General features: G+C 36.8%; 3 protein-coding genes across 3 annotated transcripts; 2 read left to right on the top strand and 1 right to left on the bottom strand.

Annotated features, from left to right (window-relative positions):
* Positions 1-2,595: 2,595 nt before the first annotated feature.
* On the bottom strand, positions 2,596-5,007 carry LOC143448850 (D-serine dehydratase-like). The gene is made up of 2 exons (XM_076948765.1): positions 4,223-5,007; positions 2,596-4,008 (listed from the first exon to the last, which is right to left on the bottom strand). Exons 1-2 carry the CDS (start codon positions 4,958-4,960, stop codon positions 3,610-3,612), a joined length of 1,137 nt encoding a protein of 378 aa, XP_076804880.1. The 5' UTR covers positions 4,961-5,007; the 3' UTR covers positions 2,596-3,609.
* A 4,430-nt stretch (positions 5,008-9,437) lies between these two features.
* On the top strand, positions 9,438-16,152 carry LOC143449024 (protein RCC2 homolog). Its single transcript, XM_076949047.1, has 10 exons — positions 9,438-9,662; positions 11,576-11,669; positions 11,931-12,074; positions 12,401-12,586; positions 13,384-13,533; positions 13,638-13,804; positions 13,937-14,117; positions 14,234-14,316; positions 14,646-14,747; positions 14,878-16,152. The coding sequence occupies exons 1-10, from the start codon at positions 9,516-9,518 to the stop codon at positions 15,055-15,057; spliced, it is 1,434 nt and encodes a 477-aa protein (XP_076805162.1). The 5' UTR covers positions 9,438-9,515; the 3' UTR covers positions 15,058-16,152.
* Positions 16,153-17,027: 875 nt separating this feature from the next.
* Positions 17,028-20,078, top strand: LOC143449025 (glutathione peroxidase-like). The gene is made up of 5 exons (XM_076949048.1): positions 17,028-17,295; positions 17,931-18,080; positions 18,192-18,395; positions 19,335-19,459; positions 19,721-20,078. Exons 1-5 carry the CDS (start codon positions 17,203-17,205, stop codon positions 19,791-19,793), a joined length of 645 nt encoding a protein of 214 aa, XP_076805163.1. The 5' UTR covers positions 17,028-17,202; the 3' UTR covers positions 19,794-20,078.
* The last annotated feature ends 880 nt before the right edge of the window (positions 20,079-20,958 follow it).

Below are 20,958 nucleotides of genomic sequence, written 5' to 3'. Positions count from 1 at the left end.
AGTTTCCATTCAACAAACAGATTTTTTTATTTTTTTCTGATAGTTATTTTTGCTTAGCCTCTAGACTCTAGAGTCTACCTTCCTTCTACCTTCCCTACCTTCTTTTGATGAAACTGGCCAGTCTGGTCTAGGCGGTGTCTTTTTGCATTCACCCCAAGTCGCTCAAAATAACTTTGGTCTCTGTTCTTTTTTTCTGCATGGTTCGATTCAAGGTGTCGTTTTAACAAGCTAGGCTTCATGGATGCATTAGAAAGGGTTTTCATGCATAGCACACACTGTGGCAAACATTCTCCTCCGTGCTCGATAGCAATGAAACCATACTTAATATATTCTGCATTATACTTTCGATTCGACATGGCTAAAAATTATCCTGCTAATTTACTGATAAAGTTACTTTAATCCTCCCTCGAGCTCAACTGATTTGACAGGCACACAGGAAACGGAACTGTTTTGTTTGTTGTGTATTTGTCACGTAATAATACGAATGTGAAATTGTTACCGAAGAATTCAAAAACAGTCGCTCACGTAACCTTCGTAGCTCAATTCATTGCCTCTCTCATGTGAATGTACCATGAAGCAGGTTGGAATATAATAAATACCGACGAAATCTTCGCGTACCACCTAAAATACCTTCGCGTACCACAGTTTGAGAACCACTGCTCTAGAGTCTAGACTAAACTATACTCAGGTAAGGATGTAATGAAAAAGATAAAATAAAAAGCAACATATAAATTGGCATTCTGAGGTTAACTTTATTTTTGATTCTTCTACACGAGCTTTCGCGAGCATAAACTTGCTTCTTCAGGCGTAGCCTGCTAAGAGACCAAGAAATGAAAAAGATAGAACCATACTTTACCAATTAAGGTTTGTTTTTTGGAAATGACTTGGCGCACTCTGCTTAAATAGGTCTTAACTTTTAGCGCATCAACACAGAAGCCTCGTCTACTGCGTTTCGTATACATACAGCACGAAGTTAGAAAATTCCAGTAGCCTATCTGTTCTTAATTTAACTATACCATCTCAAGTCACAGAAACTGGCCTACGAAACTGCTATCTACATGCTTGCCAACTTTTACCAGACATATTTAATCATATTAAAGTTTGCTCCAATCTTGCATAAGCTACAGTCTGCAAACTATAACGGATTTGGTTAATAACATTGCAAATGATCTCTGCAGTCTGCACCATTCCCAACATTCTTGTAGTTTTGCAGTTAGCACACGATATAACTTTATATTTTTGCCACGATCTGTTACCGCTCTATTTTGAAAAGGCAATGTTGATTACTTGTCGATGTACTCTATAAACAGCGGCGGTCATTTTTAATTCAATTAAAGTTTTTACTGTTGTTATTAATTAAATTAGGATATGTGACTCTAAATTGTTGGGAAATGAGACTCTAAAGTCTAAACGTTGCGTTGCAACAAATTTGTTTTGGTTTATTGAGCTTCTACCTGTCATGTTTAACGTCAAAGTTTTACCTAATTGATCTAAACAGGAGGATAGCTTAAAAAGCAGAGTTCAATATCTTCTTCAAGCTATAACACAAAACAATTTTGTTCAATTCAACTTAAATATATTTTTAACATCCCTGTTTAACCTGATCAGCTGCATTGACCAACACAGCAGCATTAAGAGCAACGGTCAATGTATTCTAATCTAAAGCTTTTCTGATTAGAAAATCGCGACAAACAAGACTTAATGACCAAACTTCCTTGGTAGGCCTACCCTGTAAGCCTGTATATACAATTATCGTGACGTTCCGCGATCCGGAAATTGGAAAAATCTTTTTGACCCTCTAGATTAGCACAATATACAGCACTTTTTCACGCAATAGGTCAGTGGAGAATCAGTTAGCTGAATAAGGGGAATTTTATGAGATAAACAATGGTTGACGAACAATACATGAGTAAAGGTACCTCTGATGGTTGTTCACAAAAAATTAATCTTAGGGAGAGTAGCGCCAAAATACAATGGTTGACAAAACTTACCTTGCATGTTTAATTGAAAACTTTGTGGAATCATGTACATTATTTGCATAATTTCATTACGTACATATTTAAACTGGTAAGTTACCAACCTCGAAAGGATTGGACGTGTCTAGAATACATGCCATTTTAACAATGCAATTATAGGGCTGCTGTTTTCTGCGATCGCTCCCCGTTGAATCTGCCCATGTTATAGGACTGCTGGTCGTTTTGCAGTTTTCATTAAAAAGCTGTGTGACAAATAAGTTTGTTAGCTATTGCCAGGTTCTATAGATAACGGTTGCCGCACTAACCTGGCTGACTCAATTATGGTTTCAATTAAGGGACTCACATAAACTGTCTGACGTTTTGTATATTGAAAGGCAGTAACGCATAAATCAAATCAAAATTAGCCGGGGATTCTCTAAAAATACTTATTTCTAAGTCAAAAGGTAAAACAGCAACTGAGATCCAGCCAGCCAAGTGTACAATAAATCGTAGCTCAAACAAAATTTCACCCTGCACTCGGCTATTGTCGCGCCACTCCGTGAAACACGAAATTACCATGGACTAGAGGGGAAATAGCAAGTGGGACGAGGGGAAGTCTTAAGCTCAAAAAAAAATTGAATGAGTAGAGACAAAATAACAGAGCACAAATAAAACTTCAACTGATAAATAAAATCATATGTAAAACAATACGACACAAATAAAGTGATGTCAAATTAAAATACCTATGCAGTGAACACGTTCTTTACGAAACTAAAAGTGAGAATTGCCAGAAACCGAGGCAATAAACGAAAGGCAAAATGTATTCGATTGTGACTGACGTAAACATGTAAGGTGATATAATTTAAGTGAAAACTTAAGTAACAGTTGTAAGCAACAAAAATCGTGTTTCTGATTATATTTGGTGCCACGGTTAGCCGCAAAAAGAGGTCACGTGGTGTAATGGATAACGCGTCTGACTTTGTATTAATATATTGCAGGTTCCACTCCTGTTATGCTCCATCAAAGCTCAATTTCGCATGTAGATTAAGTTTTTAAAACTTTTCGCTACATACTTGATATCTTATTATAAAAACATGCGAAACAGGTATGGCCATAGGTTCACGCAAACTCTTCAGTCTATTAAATTTGATACAACTTTTTACGTATTTTTGTGTTTGTCGTTGTTATTACTTTTTTCAACTTGCTACTAACCGTTATTTATTCTTAGCGTTGGTTACTTTATTGCACGTTTTGAACCCTTGGGCTTTGCTGCTTTTCCTCGCTTATCGTTTGTTGGTGGAGTTGTTCTTTTATCACGCTATAATAGTAAGCATTTTATTTTTTGTTCCACCGTAAACAATGGTGAAAAATAACCAATATGATACAAGTATATATAATTAATAAATAATTTCTTTGATCTGTAACTTCGCTGATACAAAAACGGTTTTTGCGCTGAGGTAGAGCTGTATAATAAACAGAAAATAGCAGGGGTTTCATTCTTTGTTATAGCAATTGCGAATGAAATGGAATCTCGTTGCAGTTTTAAATTTTATTTCCTTGCATATCTCCAAAATACCTATAATTGGAAAAAAGACTATAGAAGAAGACTATATTATATTCAGAACAATCTTAAGAAAACTGAGTCGTTGTGCCTTTACCAACCAGACACTGGTCGCCATTCTTCAATGATATTTTCCGATTCATCAGCAATAAAGAATACTCTATGCATGGCAGCTGTAGCACAGGAATGATCTGGAAAAATCCGGAATATAGTTCCAATGGGATAAGTGGCGAACTCGAGCGTGGCGGACTCGTTAACGAGACGAATTAACCCATGCTCTTGGTTCATTTCCGCCAACTTAAGTTCCGGATGTCCTTCAATTTTTCTGTATCCGCTGCCTGGCGTTAGTCCGCAGCAATCACCTCCACCGTGCAGACTTAATGCGGTAAATCCGCAATCAACAATCATGTGGTTGCTTTGCGGATAATGACCGATCACTCTGGTCAAAACAAAGCATGCGATTTCGTCCTGACTGCACGAGCCCTTTGTCATCTAAAGAACTCACATATGTTAACTATGCCTAATGGTGCATGTCCGGGTTGCGAATAAGCCAAGGTAAACTGAATCGCAAATGGGTGTGTATAATATGAATTTACAGAAGCATAACAGCCATCATGAGTGCAGCATCAAACGACAATTACACGAAACTTATCCAATTATTAAGAAGTATAAATATAAGGTCTGATATTTTATATACTTTCATTACCTGGAAAACGTCGTAAAAAATGTAATTTCCCGGATGCCACTCGGTAAGTTTTGACATCACTGGAATTGGATTACTGCAAGTTGGTGTAGATCCTATGCCGTAGACAGGACAGGTGATGCTTTCTTCTTTAAGCCTTTCCACGAGTTCCAAGACATTTAAAGTTGTTCTTTTCGCCACTTGGTGCACACAATCTAAACCCGTACCGTGGTAGGAGTCCCCACAGTGTGCGTACAAGCCACGAAAGTTCAGTTTGTTAGATTTGATGATGGCGTTCACTAAAACCAACGCATCATCAGAACTGTACAAAATGCCAGCACGGCCATTGTTGCAATCGATCTTAACAAAAATGTTCCACTGTTTATCATTTCCCAGATTTTTACTATCCAGTGCTATTAAAGAGTGCTGGCTGTCAATCATCACGCTGAAGTCATTCATCGCTCGTGCTAAACGCGCGCATCTTTCAATTTTTGATGTAGACAGAGGAACAGCGTACAGAATGTCTTCAAATCCATTTTCCTGCAAACATTCGGCTTCCGCCAATGTGGATACTGCCATGCATCGTTTCGTTCCTCCTGTTTGTATGATGGCAGCCTCTACGCATTTTGATGTCTTGAAGTGAGGCCTTAAAGCAACCCCTGCCCAGTCAGCACGTTCTTGCATCTTATCCGCATTACTTTTGACCTTGGCCTTGTGAACTACAAGGCAAGGAGTCGACAAGTCATAAACTTTCCTTTGCATGACCAGGAAATCTTATAAAAATTCTAATATACAGAATAAGTAAACAAGCATGAGAATTGAACTAAGCTAACAATTTTCACATTACTCAAACAGTAGAATAATATAGCCTAATGCAGTGGTTCTCAACCTTCTGATCTTGGCGGACCCCTTTTGGTGCTGTCAAAGCAGTTGGCGGACCCCTGAAGTTTAAGCAAACTAAGGGTTCTGAGACTGCACTTAAATGTTTCTTTGCTTAGTTTTACTTAATAGTCTTGGTGCACAACTGCGCGTGCACAACTATACGTTGCTCACAACAACAAGCTGCTAGTTACAAGCTAAAACTGAGAAAGCGATTATGTGCAATCTCCAGCAACTTAAAATCACTGTATCCAGCTGTCTTCTCGTATAATCCGCAATCTATTGCATCACAATAGGCCTTCCCTGCGGGTGATAAATCTCAATAAGCTTTTGTATTGTCCCATCACAATAGGCAATTAAGCAAATGTTCAAGCCTATTTCAAACAGCAATGATGAACAGCAAAAACTTTTTAAAAACTCGTACTTTATGTTGCAAATTTCGAAGTTCTCACGGACCCCCTGAAAACGTTTCGCGGACCCTTGGGGTCCGCGGGGGTCCGCGGACCACCGGTTGAGAACCACTGGCCTAATGACAAAGGGGCGTACCGGGCACCTTAGCAAATTATATTGTAACAGGAGTTTTTGTAAATCCTTAGAAAGCTACTTTCATATTTGGAACCGAACCGTCAGATTCAAACCCAAATTTTAACACTGTTATTGCATTATTTCACCAGGCGTGAGAACTGCGTTGAGTCAAACTAAGTGAGTGACAAATATTTTTTCCATAATATTAAGTGGTTAAACAGTTACAACTCATTACTAAAAATGTAAAACGAATTTGTTGATATGTATGATGAATATGGCGGCAATTCTGTCGTCACAATATGAAATAAATATGCTTGATGGCTGGCATTTGAAATAACTGTGGTGCCAGTAATAGTGACTGTAGTAAGCTAGGGATTAGTTGCAGGTAGCGATTAGCAGCATTCTTGTCTTAGCCAAAAATACCAGTACCGGACTTTATGCTTCCAATAACAACCAAGGCTGAACTAAGTGAGCTGCAGCTTAGCAACTAGCTAAAAACGCAAAATATTCCTGTTAGGCAATTAAGTATGAGTACATGTAGACTATACCTATTTCTTGTCAGTGACTATTTCACTTTGACAACATAGAAAAACAGGTCAGTTCCATCTTGACGGTGATACAACACATATGTCCTGCCAAACTACCAGCTTAACTTTTGTTTCATATTAAAAGTGTTTAAATTATGTGTTTTGTAATTTGGGTTTGATGGCCGTGCTGACGGTAATAACTTTTTTGCATTCTCATATTGGTCCGAAATGCACGTTTTTGCCCTTGAGGCCTTGTCACATTTGCCCATTTAATTTATGGAAATTATTGTCATTAACTGCTAATATGTTTGCGACCACCTGCGTTAGTATAATTTTTCGTCCCCTACCTTGAAGACGAAAAATAAAATGAATGAAAAAATGAATGAATGTAACTTCAACTAAACCCTAAATAGCTTAAATCTACTTTTTGCATATACATTCTCCATATAGACCTAACCTAACCGACTATATAATGACTTTAACTATATATGGGTTGCAGGACCTTTTTACGGTGAAATAGCCACTCTGTTCCATTTAACCAGATTAAAGTCCACCTTGACATAAAGATTATTGTTCAAAAGCAGAAACCATAAAGCACCAACTGGTATACAGTAGCTATAAAGTCGTAGGTGTATCACAAGCCATTCGGCGTGACAATTCAAATTGCATGAAAATTCCATAAAGTTCCACACGAACATCAAATTTACATTGCATTGTCATAACCCGCAGAACGATTGCTAAATCCCAACATATCAGCATGTGTACTTTTATTTCAGTATTTGTATGCAAATGATTGGATTTTGCCTACAGGCCTAGCGGTTATTCAAAGCAAAAAGTCTAGTCTAATATCCTGTAACTATGCATGTAACGTATCCTGTAACTATGCACACTATACACGCGCACCAGGGCGGATAAAACTACAAATCTCATTTTTCAAGTAGCAGTCGCTTGAAATTATGGTTAGGCAAAATTAGCACTACGCAAACTACTTCTGGAATGCTTGCGCATGCCAGCCTGACTTTAGATGGCGCTATGTAAGCCTACCAATGGCGGACCAGCATGGTTCGATAGCTGGCTTCTGTTGAATGTCGGATCATAATTATAACGGTATGGTATACCGGTAATAATATCATTTATCCTCGGACTGAAGAACGTCTTTGCACGACTTAAAACCAGCGTTGATTTCTCATCGCTCGAGCCCCGGTTACCGTCATAATACCATGTAATTAGTATTATGTCATTGCTCACTTTTTCGCACAAGATGGGTGTCAATTGTAAATCGCCATCTGTGAGGTTGTAACATTTATTATAATATATAATATATGAATATCTTTATATCTTATATTACTCTCGATTAAATATATGTTGGTTTACTGTAGGCTCGAAGGTAGAGCGATTGAAGCGTTTGGTTTGAAAATACGCTATATGCAAATGCTCCCGGGTTCGATTCCTAGTTGCGCCACCGCTGTAATACTGATACTCTTGGGCAAGGTATATAGACGACGTATGCTCCTGTTCAGTTGTTTTGATAAGCAGTTTCAAAATGGTGTTTATCAATCGGAAAAAAGGGTAGAAAATTCATTTATACTCTTTGATCGGAACTTACACAAAGACAAGCAAGGTCGGTAATCGGGGCTGGAGCGATTAAAATTAATTGGAGAGTTTAAGTTGTGCAAAGAAATTCCTAAGTCCAAAGTTATTTCTTACCAAGTTCCATGTTTTAGATATTATGCTGCCGTGGCGCGGAATTAAGCATTAGATTTATCGGCGAATTTTTCTGGCGCACTGAAAGCAACTTTTCAACAATCAACAGGGACAACAGGTGGTGACAAGGTCTTAACAGAGCGAGTTAGCACTGCACAAAAAGTTCATCCAGACAGTCCCTTCAGTTCATATCATCCCAGAATTGCAAAATAAATAAACATTCGCACCATTCAGCCATAATCATTAAAAAGTTGTGTTGCCTAATTTATAGGCAATGTTCAGTGTTTATTGCGCATGATCTTAGAGTCTGAAATACGAAAATGCATAGCACGTCTGGTTGCCTGGACAGCATGAAAAGTATCATAGTATCAAGTATATATATCATATTTTCATTGAAAAAACGTGCATAGCCTACTAACGCTAACCTACGAAGGCAACAAGTTTTTGTGTGGAAGGCAGAGAAGGTGTAATACACATCATCACATGCACGCAAGAGACTTATTAACATGGATGCCAAATTTCCATACATTCAACAACTCTTTGTGGTTGTCTGTGATGAGGAAGAAAAATCAGTTACAGCGCTTTCTGGATTATGAGGTCTAGTTGGAAAAATGATTTAAAAAGTTTTCACAGATAAGCAAAGAAATAGATAAATAAATTCATTCCGGACATATCGTAATAACAATTCTTTTACGTTTCATGTTGCCTTTCGAATATGAAGCCATCTCAAAGTTTGTAGGTATATAGCCTATATATCATACAGTGTAGGATTTAGTGTTTAACAACAAACTGTATAACAATCAGCAACATTAATGAGAATAGGCTATATCAGACCATTATTGCAGCCATAGCTGTAGGAAGCTTTTCAATTTGTTTTTCACAGCACCAAAATTGTTGACTTGGCACACACGGATTTTCATCGATAACACTGGCCTACACATGCTGTACAAAATTAGTTATTGCTTTGCTGTTACTGTACACTGTTTGTATATGGTAAGGTGTATTTAGATTTAACAGAAAGTTTTTAGCGAAAGAACTCATCAAGATGCCACCAAAAATAGAGAAAAGAGAAAATGTTCATGCAATTAAACATGTGTTACTTAGTTATAATGACAGTTATGATGTCAAATAGTTAACAAGTATTAAATGAATCAAAATTGGTGACTTCACAATGCAATCAACAAACCAAATCAAAACACCTATAATCGTCATCAGAAATATCAAAAACTCTAAATATATAACTTGATCTAATAGAGAAAAAATAATGCGATTTTTGGAATAAGGGATCAAAACGTAATTGGAATTAGTTTTTAAGTTCTGGGCACCAAAAATTGTGTTGACCAGTGTAATTTTCATACTTTCCAGTCTGGTGCACAACTGTTTCTCTTCTTTGTTTCTTGTACAATTAGGCCTTTGACCTAAAGTAGTGTTCAAACACCTAAACTTGCCTTGCTTAATTAAATGTAGACTTTGTTCTATGTGTCTTATCAAAGCAACGGCTGGCTGTAATAGCATGTATGTTATGTGCTAAACTGTCCACATTTTTTTTTTTTTTTTTTTATAGTACTGCTATAGTGTAGTTCTTTCATGTCTTCTTGGCATATTGCTAACATTGTGTTACAATATCAGGTTGATCACTTTCTAGTTTTTAGTTAAATACACCTAATCTGAACATAAGAATAATGCCTCGACGCAAGCAAGATCCACGGAAAGTTGATCAAAGCAGCAAAAAACTCAAGGAAGATAATTCAGATTTTGAAAAGGGTGATGCACAAACTGATGATGTCACAGTTGATAACAAACAACCTAAAGAAAACGAAAACAAAATTGTAAGTTTTCTCTTTTATTTCTATGTCATTTAAAGTGAAGTTGAAGTGGATTTAATATATGGGTATTATGGGTTTATGCATTTAAATCAACTAATCGTTATATGATTGTGTACACATCAACTCAAAAAACAAGTTTTGTTTTATGATCAAGTTTACGATCCAAGCCATGGCCTGACGTAATTAATGATGGGTTCAAAAGCCGAAGATCACCCGATTTGGCAGAGTACCTTTTTGGTGGCCAACCAAGTACATGCAGCATAAAACCACTTGTTTGGAAACGTCATTTTGATTTTACACTGATATCTGTAAAATTAGCATTTGTATGAATGTATGTATGTTCATGTTAAAATAACAAAAGAAACAGTCCATCTGAGTAAAATTGTTCAGGTCCTTGTGAATATTAATATGATGTATGTTGACACTTAAAACAAATCCCAAATCTTTGTTTTTGAACAAAACTATAAAATGTCAGTAGTATGTTGCCCAATTTAACTTATAAACTAACATGATACAACTAAACAATTTGTTTGTTTCAAAAGAACTCGCCCAAAAATGTGTTTTGTATTGTAAGGAATGCTGTGGCTTAGCTATGAAACTAGATCATCCTTTCTCACAAAATGTGAGAAAATTGCAGTAGTGTTGTAGTTGGGTTCACCAGTGTTAATAATCTTGCTCGCTCAAGTCATATATACTTGGGCAATATTCGGCAAACCAGTTCAACTTTATCTTCATAACTTCTCTTCCTTATTAACCAATTTTCTAAAGTCTTTACTGTTAAACTGATGTTTTAAAGCAGGTGTGTCCAACTATCTTTGCTTTGCTTTACATTTGCCTTGCCTTTACAAATCCTTAAGAACAGGCAGACTGTTTTGTTCAAACATTTTTGTAAAAAACTTAAAGAGTAGCTTGGCAGAAATTGTTGCGTAGTTGGAGTTGGATAATAATAATTATATTTATAGATATACCATACATTTTGTAAATTTAACAGTGATTGCCGACCATGTAAGTGAGTAGTGTCGTACTGAGATGTGTACTATCACCCTACCTTGCAAGCACAAACACAACATGGACCAGCACAAAAATAGTTATGCTACTGGTAGATTTTAAAAATATCGTTCTGTGACATAGCAATGCTTCTAGCTGGCAACTGTAAAATATTTTAATAGAGTTGTGCATATAATCCTAAGTTTATTCCCAGTAATGTGCACATTTTAAACTAAGTTTGTTGGGCATTGGAATTTTGTTAAACACTTGTAACACAGCTATTACATACTTGGTAGATGATATTGCATCAAATTTGAATTGAAAAAGCTTACTGGCCTGCGGTTGGACACACACACCACACTGTCTCATCATAATTGTTTCTTCTTATCACAAACACTGTGAACATGATAAATTTCTTCCAAAAATTTGTCACATTTCAATTGGATGAAAAATGTTCTAAATGAAAAATGCAATATGTATTTGTAATGTCTATGTCAAATGTGCTAAAAGGCTGTTCTGTACACTGATCTGCTGTGTGTTTTGGAAATTTATTGATCTATGTCAGGGCTACTCAAATGGCGGACCGCGGTCCGAATGCGGACCTTTTCAGTGTTGGATCTGGACTTTATCTGTCTCAGTATATTTACGCAAATAAAATCGTTCATCATTAGTTTTGTTATTCCTGCTTATTCAATTAATCAGCGAGTATGTAAGTGGTAAACTAATACCCATCCAGAGAATTATTATATTATATACCGTATTTTGATACATTTGTATGACTGTAAGTTATTTCATGAAAGTTATAACGGACCTAAGCAAATTTTGAACTTTTGTAACTGGACCTTTGCTAAAAATAGTTGAGTAGCCCTGATCTATGTGGTGTTTTAGTGTGAATAATTTTTTAATGCATTAATGTTTTTCTGTTTCAGAAATTGTCATTGCCAGAGGATTATGGTGAACTTATAATAACAGGTGGCACAAATTGGAGCGTAAATGGCCGAAAGAAACCTCGCAAGGGAGATGGTAAAGTATAACTTATTCAATGCTTTACTGTCGTTAGTTACTGTAAACAGTATACGTTGTTACTCTTGCTTATGACGCATAAGTTATTGGTTAAGTTTTAGTTATAAAAGGTTATCCAGATACAGTGTGTTTGTTCAATGATCTATGTATAATTGTATATATGCCACTTTATTTACAAATTTTTTGAAATAATTTTTGTGTGCAATTTTGAAAAACACTGCCTTTTAAAGTGGAATGGTGTCTACAAATTATATTTTCCAGAAAAATATGAAAATGTTGGAAAGAATCTTTTCAAACCACATAGATACAAGGCCTTTTGTGGAGTTAAAGTGAGTCGGGCTATTTCTGGATGTTGTTCTAACCACAGTTTGATTATTACAAATGAGGGCAAAGTTTACTCATGGGGTAAGTTGCAAGTTCGTCGTTTAAGTATTGTATATAATCATGTTGCAGTTAGGTTAAATATTATTTTGTTATCCTCATGTAACACCATTATATGTTTTTATTAGCAACTAACCTACTTGCTGCATTTTAACATTTGTTCTTTTCTTGTATGTTTGTTCTTATCATAGATGTATAGTTTGCAGTTACATGTATTTTGACATAGTCTAAATGTGATAACATCTTTTGAACTTCCATAAAATAACTTTTAGGATGCATTTTAACAAGTGAAACAACAATAAAATAATAATATTGCCCTTATGTTCATGTATCTACTTCCGATGTTTTAGGTCGAAATGAGTGTGGTCAGCTTGGTCATGGTGATCGTAATCGCTATGATGTTCCAAAACCCATTCACTCTTTGCAACAGTATACTATTGTTGATGGAGCATGCGGCAAGAATCACACATTATGCCTAACAGAGAGTGGTGAAACGTTTTCTTTTGGTGACAACAGTCAAGGCCAATTAGGACTAGGTAAAAATTCAATTTTTTGTTTGCAATCACATTTCACTTGTGTTATTTGCATTATAAATTGGGTAGAGTTGAAATTGCGTTCTTATACCAAATTGTTGCAACAATAACAATAAGCGCAGAGAGCTTGATATTTTATGTAATGCTAACATATTTCATACCTTCCGTTGGTCTTTCCCCAGCGTATGTAGTGGTAAATTTATGTTACACTACCTGTGGTACTATCTTATCTCTATAGATCACACGTTTTTCTCATCATCACACTTTATTGGGTATATACTGTACTTTGAGCATTTACTGCTTCATACTTTGAGGAAGGACCAACGGAAGGTCCGAAACATTTTAGCATAAAATAAAATATGATGATGCTCTTTGTCCTTGTTGTCATTGTTGCAACAATTTGTTATTTGTATATTTAAACTTTGCTTAGTATGGTTAAAACTCTCTTTATAACTATACATCAATCCATGCTGTTTTGGGCCATTTTAGTTTCATGATAGTTGGTATGCTGGGTCAAGTTACGTTGTTTTTGCTTGACATACTTCCAAATCATGATAATTAAATTAATTCAATTCAAGGCTGTGATTAATAGATGTGTATAACTTGATTATGTTCAAATGCAAGTCTTTTTTTTCTTTTTTCTTCAAATGTTTCTTTTTTTAAGTTTTTATCCACTCTGATTTCATTTGTTTGCAGTTTTAGCACGTGAACACACTCTTTCTAATGTGACCAGTTTTAACGATTTCCGGCATACTGTTGTTGTTTGTTTATTAGCCTGTCATATGCTTCTTCTATGGCAGGAAACTTAAGCACAAACGTGCCGAGTCCCACTAGATTAGCTTACCACGGAAACCCTATTGTGGATGTAGCTTGTGGTGGTGAATTTAGTGTTATCCTTGATTGCGAAGGTGATGTGTACTCTTTTGGATGCCCAGAGTATGGACAACTAGGTACGTGGAGCATTTTAACTGATGAAAATTTTGCTTTAATTGTCGCACTTCTGATAAGTATACCATTTTGCGATGATTTGTTATACGCATTGTGTTTGTTCTAGGAAACAACACTGATGGGAAGTACTTAGCCACAGGAAACAAAATTGCATTTAACAATGTAAAGAATGCGTTCCGCATACCCTTGTGGGTTGAAAAACTGAAAGGCGGCCAGATTGTTCCCATCACCGATGTGAAAGTGACAAACATTGCCTGTGGCGCTAATCATGTCGTGAGTGAAATATCTCATACTTTTTAGTTGCTATGTAACTGATAATGGTTTCCCAGCATCAGATTATTTCCGTAGTGTTGCTGATACGGTTTTTACAAAGCTAAGTTGTCTCATATAATGTACGATTGGTAGGTTGCTTTGGATTCAAAGAAAAGGGTTTTCACTTGGGGCTTTGGTGGCTATGGGCGACTCGGCCATTCTGAACAGAAGGACGAACACACTCCACGACTTGTTCAGATCTTTGATAGGAATGGTCGTGGTGCAGTGCAAGTCTATGCTGGCCACTCTTTCACCATGGCACTTAACGAAATGGGTAGGAGTTTGTTTTTGAACTATCGTAAAAGAAAGAACTACATATGTCTTGTACATAAGACATGTCTGACGCTACAGTTGACCGCTTTTATTAATCACGAAATAAAAATGCAATAGGCTCCACACTCTTCTGGGGTCTTCAAGGTAGCATAAGCAGCAGAGAGACTACAATGTACCCCAAGCCGGTGTCTGACTTGCAGGTTGTATGAACATAATTTCTTTGATGAGAGTTGCATGTAGGAGTTGTGTAATCTTTGAAAAACTAATGTATAGGATGATTATTTTACACCAATCGTGGTGTGAATCAGTTCGGTAATGAATTTAACATATGCATGTTTTTTAACTCAACTCCACAGACTGATTGGTTTTATGTTAGGGTCTTAGCCTGTTTCTTGTTAACAGCAAGACAAACGAAACTTAGTAAATAATAACAGAACAAGAAATGTAACACCAACATGGTAATTTGTAAGGTGGTTGATGTATGATATGTGAGATGTCAGTGTAGAAATACAAAATGATGTTTTATCAGGGCTGGAAAGTGCGAAGTGTCGGATGTGGCTACAGACATACAGCAGTTGCAGCTGATGACAGTGTCATCGTATGGGGAACTGGAGTAAGCAATGGAGAACTGGTAAGTCCTCAGTACATTCAATATTGACTCTTTAAAACATCAATGGCGTGTATGACTAGATAACACACTATGTTATTCTTCCAAATAGCATAAATGCTTTAAGAATGTTAATTCAAAAATCGTATGAAAGGGTTTGGGAGAATCCCGTAAATCGAGCGCGAACCCGGACATCATGAAGAGCGCGGGAGGGCTCTACATTCAGCGATTGTCTTGCGGCCAAGTGTTCACGCTTATGATTGCCAGAAATGAGGATCAAGACAAAGCGGTCCTCGAAGACATTCCACTCTATGACCCGAAAGAATGTCCCTAAAGCCCGCGGAGTTCTTCACAGGTTTTCCTTCTTGTGGTGATTCAGCCTGAAAATAGAACTGTGTACCTGTTATCCATTTTTTGTTACTTCACCGATTTTTGTTTCTGAGAGCGTGTCTGATTTGAATTTCTATCCCCCTATTTTAACGGTACAGTACCAACTAAACCTGGACTTCAAAGTTAATCATCCATTCCCCAATTTGAAGTGGTTTGTTTTTTTATCAACAATGACAATTGAGATTTTTCTTGCGGGACATTTACTTATACATTTAAGATCTTTTGGTTATGTGCATTTTTGTGGATTAACGTTAATGCGGATAGTCTGAATGGATTTGCAACTGCTTTGTTAAACAATTTACAGCAATTTAGGTTGCCCTGAACTTACTATATGAGTCATTGTAAATGGCAGATTTCAAAACTTTTGGGTTAGTTATTTTGACTATTGTCGTAATACCACCAATCATCTATCGTTAATACGGGAAAATCATCCTTCTTTTCTCTAGTTATGATTTGCTGAATTACCCACATTTTAATCTAGCATTTGTCAAACGGGCTGTTCTTTACTCTGTACCGACATATTTTGAAAAATAATTAATGGAAAGTAATGCAATGATTTTTATACTGCCGACCAGACTGGATTTCTGCTATGCCGTGCAATAACTCGCAATGGTTTGTTTAATTACTTGCTACAGGAATTACGTTTAGGGCCAGTTGATGAAACAAATTCAAAAGAAAATCATTTCATTATTGCACGATTGTGCAACGAAGTACTTGCATTTTTGCATTCCAGTGTTCGAATTTCGTTATTAGATCGCTTCTAATTCAAAATTTTGTTTACATTTTCATGCAACTTGCTGAAATATTGTAACCTGCTGTACACGTTCATCCGACAAAAACCAAGTAACTTTCGAAATTTGGTAATACCTCAAAGCGCGTTCAGTTTTTGTCTTGTGAACGTACCATGCATGGACCTAGTTCTGTTAGCGTTGCTATCTCCAGTAAATGTTCGTGTAGCCGCGTGTTCTTTTGTAATGTGACTCTTTTTGTAAAAAAATAATGATACACAGATAGGTGCTGTCTGTGTGTTTGGACGATATATTGTTTGTTGTAACTTCTAGAATAGTGAATTTAGCAGACGACCGGTCACATTTTTAGGTTGGAATAGACAATGTTCAACCGTTTGTTTCTTAGTCCTAATCCTTACCATCCACTATGGATCCCAATATGCGAAAATGATGGGGAAAATGTTATCATTTGCTTTTACAAACTACTTGTTAATAGAATGAATTTTGTTTGCGGCCATCACATGACAGTTGGGCTGGTGACCTCTCTTATCAGGCCAAAGGTCATTTGCAACCACCTGAGCGATTATTCTATTGGCTGCTGCAGTATGTTTTTATTGTTTAGTCATGCATTGCTACTCTGTTTACTTGAGCAACGCTGAGTCAGTCACGGGGTCGTACTCAAAGTTTGCACACTTTAATGCATTTATGAAGCATAAAGTATAATGTAGCATCATTTTCTGGTGAGGCTGGAATGTAGATGCAGGGGATTGGCGATTAGATACAACGCAACGCTATAAGATACTAATTAGTTGCCGATTGCGAACATAGGCATCAGGCTGACTAACATGTAACAGTAACCAACGAAGCGTTCAGCTGTGTGAGGTTTTTCAGTACATCCTTTGCACGACTTAAACGTTAAAGGCGGAAATCAAAGCTCAAATGAGTTATAGACACGTTTATTTCACAAGCGGCGAGGTGTAACTGCTCGATTTTCCGCAATGTTAAATTGTTATTCGTTACGAATACAACTGATTTGAAAAAGATTTCGATCCTGATCTATCTTTGTATGGTGAGCATTGTCAGGACTCAGGCTAGTGGTTTACTATTACATAACTTCCTTTATATTTAGGCAGAGTTGACAAAGGCCAAACTTGTTGACATTTTAGTGTTAGCTTAAGGCGATTTTACTGGTGGAAGCTTGGGCTTTTCTGGCTAGACTAAGGGTAATTATTAGCACCGAATATTGGCAGAATTAGTATGAAACTGCAGGGAGAAGATAGAGTAGAATGAGGGGTGCTTTTAATTTAGTTGTCATTTATTAATCTTTTCATTGATATCATTGTAATTTCATTTTGGCTAGGATGCACCTTAGCGCTTTACCAACACTGCTGCTGCTAAGCGGGCTTTCCGCAGCGGCCAGCATCGAAAACTCCACATGTTACCACAATACTAAGGTCAGTAGCTTTGAATTATATATGTGTGGATATTGGACGCCGACGCAAACTTAGAAACCTGTTACTGATTTGTGGTCTGTTCAAATAATGTTGAATACAAGCTAACGGCTTTTGTTATTTCTTTAATTACTCATAACTTGTTGGTGAAGCAATGGCGATCTGCTGTACCAAGACCACGTAGAGTAGATTGTGTGTGTGCAAACTTACGTACGGATGCATGCATCTATAAATCATGGCAAACATGCACGCATGGATTCATGCAAACGTGCGTGCGATCATTTACAAATGTATGATATGTAGCGTAGCCTATTTGAGCGCGCGAATATCGCCAAACACATAGTCGTTAAACGATGTTTATATTAAATATTAACTCACTCATGACGGCTGTCGTTGACTTTTTTATACACCAAATTACCATTCTTTTACGTATAACTACAGTACTATTAAGTACATATGAAAAGAAGTAACAGGTAACTAACTTCTTTGCAAATTAGTCATGGGTGAGGAAAGAAGCAGTAGGTAGCCAACTTCATGCACATTCCTGCAGCCAACAATTAAGTCCTTTTTTGTTGCATATATTTTAAAACCTTCGTGTTAGGAAAATTATTATCTGTAACACGTTTATTTTATTTTAGTTTTCCGTTTATTCGCAATCTTTTAACGATTTGGAAGGCAAGGCAGTCGATCTTTCCGTGTTTCATGGCAACGTTTCGATCGTTGTCAACGTAGCCACCTACTGAGGGGCAACTGTGGCTCAGTATAAAGCTATGAATGCACTACTCGAAGTAAGTTGGCACGTGCTAGTAATCGTTGAAACCTGCTTATTCAACTCAACTTTAAAGCTAGTTGTACAAATTAATTAATTTTTGTATTTGTAACTATTTTGTACTTTAAAGCTCTACAATGACAAGCCTGTGGTGATCCTGGCTTTTCCTTGTGATCAATTCAACCTCCAACAACCCGAAGCTGATGACGAAATCCTGAATGGGATTAAGTACGTTCGGCCAGGTCACGGGTTTGTTCCCAACAATAGAATTCATTATTTTGCCAAATCTAACGTCAACGGCGCGGACGAGACATCTTTGTACAAGAATTTGAAGGTAGGTTATATGCCTACATATTTTGGATATTCGAATGACCAACACGAAAGGCAAGAAACTAACAATTATTTTATTTGTTGACGATTTAGTTTTATGCGTTCTAAGCAATCGGTATTCTTCATAGTGTGATATTGGCGGAAAACTAGACGTTGAATTAACTTGGTTAAAATGAAAGCGATGGACGCAAAACATTATTACGGACGGGGATTTGAGCATATGGATAAGAACGTTAGACAAGTGTCAAATAAAAATAAGTGAACGCGTGTGACTGGAGATCAGTGTTTACAGCTTCTTTTATGTTGAATTTTTTTTCTTGCCTGACTAATGACCTGGTTGAAGAAATCCTCACGCGATTGGGCGGGTTATTAGGGTGTGTACTGTCTAGCCTCTTGCAACTTGCCCTAAGTTTATGTTTAAAAGTGAGGTTTGTGCTCTTCTATCTGATGTGCCTATCTGATGTAGAGGGCGCCACACGTGGATTCCCCAACCGGTTATTATATCGAGTCCGGATCAATGTTGGGTTTCTTCGTTGACATTACATTTTTAAGTGTATTGGTCTATACTCTATAGACCTTGGTTATCTGATAAGTGAACTTCAGATTGAAACGAGTATCCATTTTACTGTTAATACCGTTGCTACGTTTTCTTGCGATATGTGGTGGTGGTAATAACCGGTTTTCTTGCTGCTAAAAAGAACATCTTTAAACGGGCTTTAGCAATTGCTTTCCATCGCAGTTACCGTAAATGTAACAAAATTTTGAATATTGTTGACATGTTAAAAAACTTAATTCTGATTTTTGTTTGCGTATGATATTAAAACTAACCTAGCATTTAGGTTACACCTAATCTAAAATAACATACATATTTCTCTTTTGTAGCGATAAGAAATTGAACAGGAACATTTTAGGCGTTGTTCAGTTTTATTTATGGGTTTTGCAGAGCTCGTGTCCGGCAACCACCAACATGCTTGGCGTAAGAACCGAATTTTATTGGGATCAAATCCGGAGTAATGACATAACCTGGAACTGGAATAAATTTCTTCTCGACAAAACGGGAGTACCCCGGTAGGGCATAATTTATATAACTGCATAGAAGTATGAAACAGTAAAATAACCAAAAAAATTTACAAACTAAGTGTTATGTTCTTATCATCGTTTATTTTATAGACACATAGGCTAATGTACGTATGATCACTTAGAAGGCATGGTTTAGTACAATTTGTTACCCGTATGGTATACGACCTTTTAATAGCGCAATGTATGATGTAATGTAATATAATTAGTTTTCATAACTTGCTCAAGGTCTAAGGTGCACTTTTTTGACAGCCATCGTTTCGGGAGCGATTCGGATGTAACGCAACTGACATCGTGGATCGATAACGTTATGAACGAGAAATAGAAAATCTTCAGATTTCAGCTCTGCCCTAAAGGAAGTGCATCTTATCACAAAACCAAAACGGCATGAAAATCGCTTCGGAAACTGCTGTGGCAGACGAGGGATTTGATAACGAAACTGGTAGAGTGGTCTGTACGGTTGTGTGGTTCTCAGTGCATTCGCCTCGTGATCGTGACTCTACTCATTACTTGGTTCAAACGTTTTTGTTTTGTGTAAAGCTCCATTTTCTTTTTTGGCAGCACCTTCTGATAAATAGTAATTACTTCAGCAATAAAATTCAATCTTAATGCAAAAAGGTTCTTAAACTTGCTTCTGGTGCCGGTGAAACACAGGAAAGGTTGGGCAAAGTGAGACGGGTGATTGCAAATAATTCAGAAAATTTTAAAAGAATTTGTTATAAGTGCCCTTCTAAACTGTGACGAAAACAACTGCGCTTACTTTCCCACTATACCCTCTCTATTGCGAACGTCAAACGAGTGAGCTGAAAATTCCGATCTTGAGGTCTTTGAAATGACACGAACTGGAAATCGAACCCAAGTCTACCATATCGAAGGCGAACATTCCAACCACTTTGGCCATCAGGTGGCGACCGGTATATAGAGTTGCTGACAAAGATCGGATGAGGCTGTAATCTTGAAAATAAACATTTTTATACCCCTTGCAAGCTGACAAAATATCTAATCTTTATCGGGTTAATCAAAGCTTTACAAAAGGACGGTTTTTGCAAGTCGAGTGGGTAAAAACTGTTTTTACCAGATCCTTAAAATCACTGAAAGTTAGAATTTAGAAAAAACAGCGTACTAGAATATTTTGTGAAATCTTAATCCTTAAACGTACGACGAACTTAATTTCCTATACACGATGCAAGCTGCCCGTTTTGAGTTGAAGAACACTACAACTATAGCTTTAGCTGTTTAATAAAACCGTTTAGGTAGTGAAACCGATAATATATAATCAAACTCTACTAAACCTCTGAAGACAAAACTTTGAGCTTAATCATCAAAAACAAAAAATAATAACATAATAAAAAAATAAAGCAGGTACGCCAGACTACTTTTTTATATTTTGCTCTGTTTGGCGAAAAAAAATTCAAATCAAGATAAGACAAACATTCAATAACAATAATAGTATGCTGGTGCGAATAAAGGCTTGCTAACGGTCGTGCCGG

The sequence above is a fragment of the Clavelina lepadiformis genome, chromosome 3 (assembly GCF_947623445.1).
Source record: "Clavelina lepadiformis chromosome 3, kaClaLepa1.1, whole genome shotgun sequence".
In the NCBI taxonomy this organism is placed as follows: Eukaryota; Metazoa; Chordata; class Ascidiacea; order Aplousobranchia; family Clavelinidae; genus Clavelina; species Clavelina lepadiformis.
This window is presented reverse-complemented; position numbering and strand designations above follow the sequence as displayed.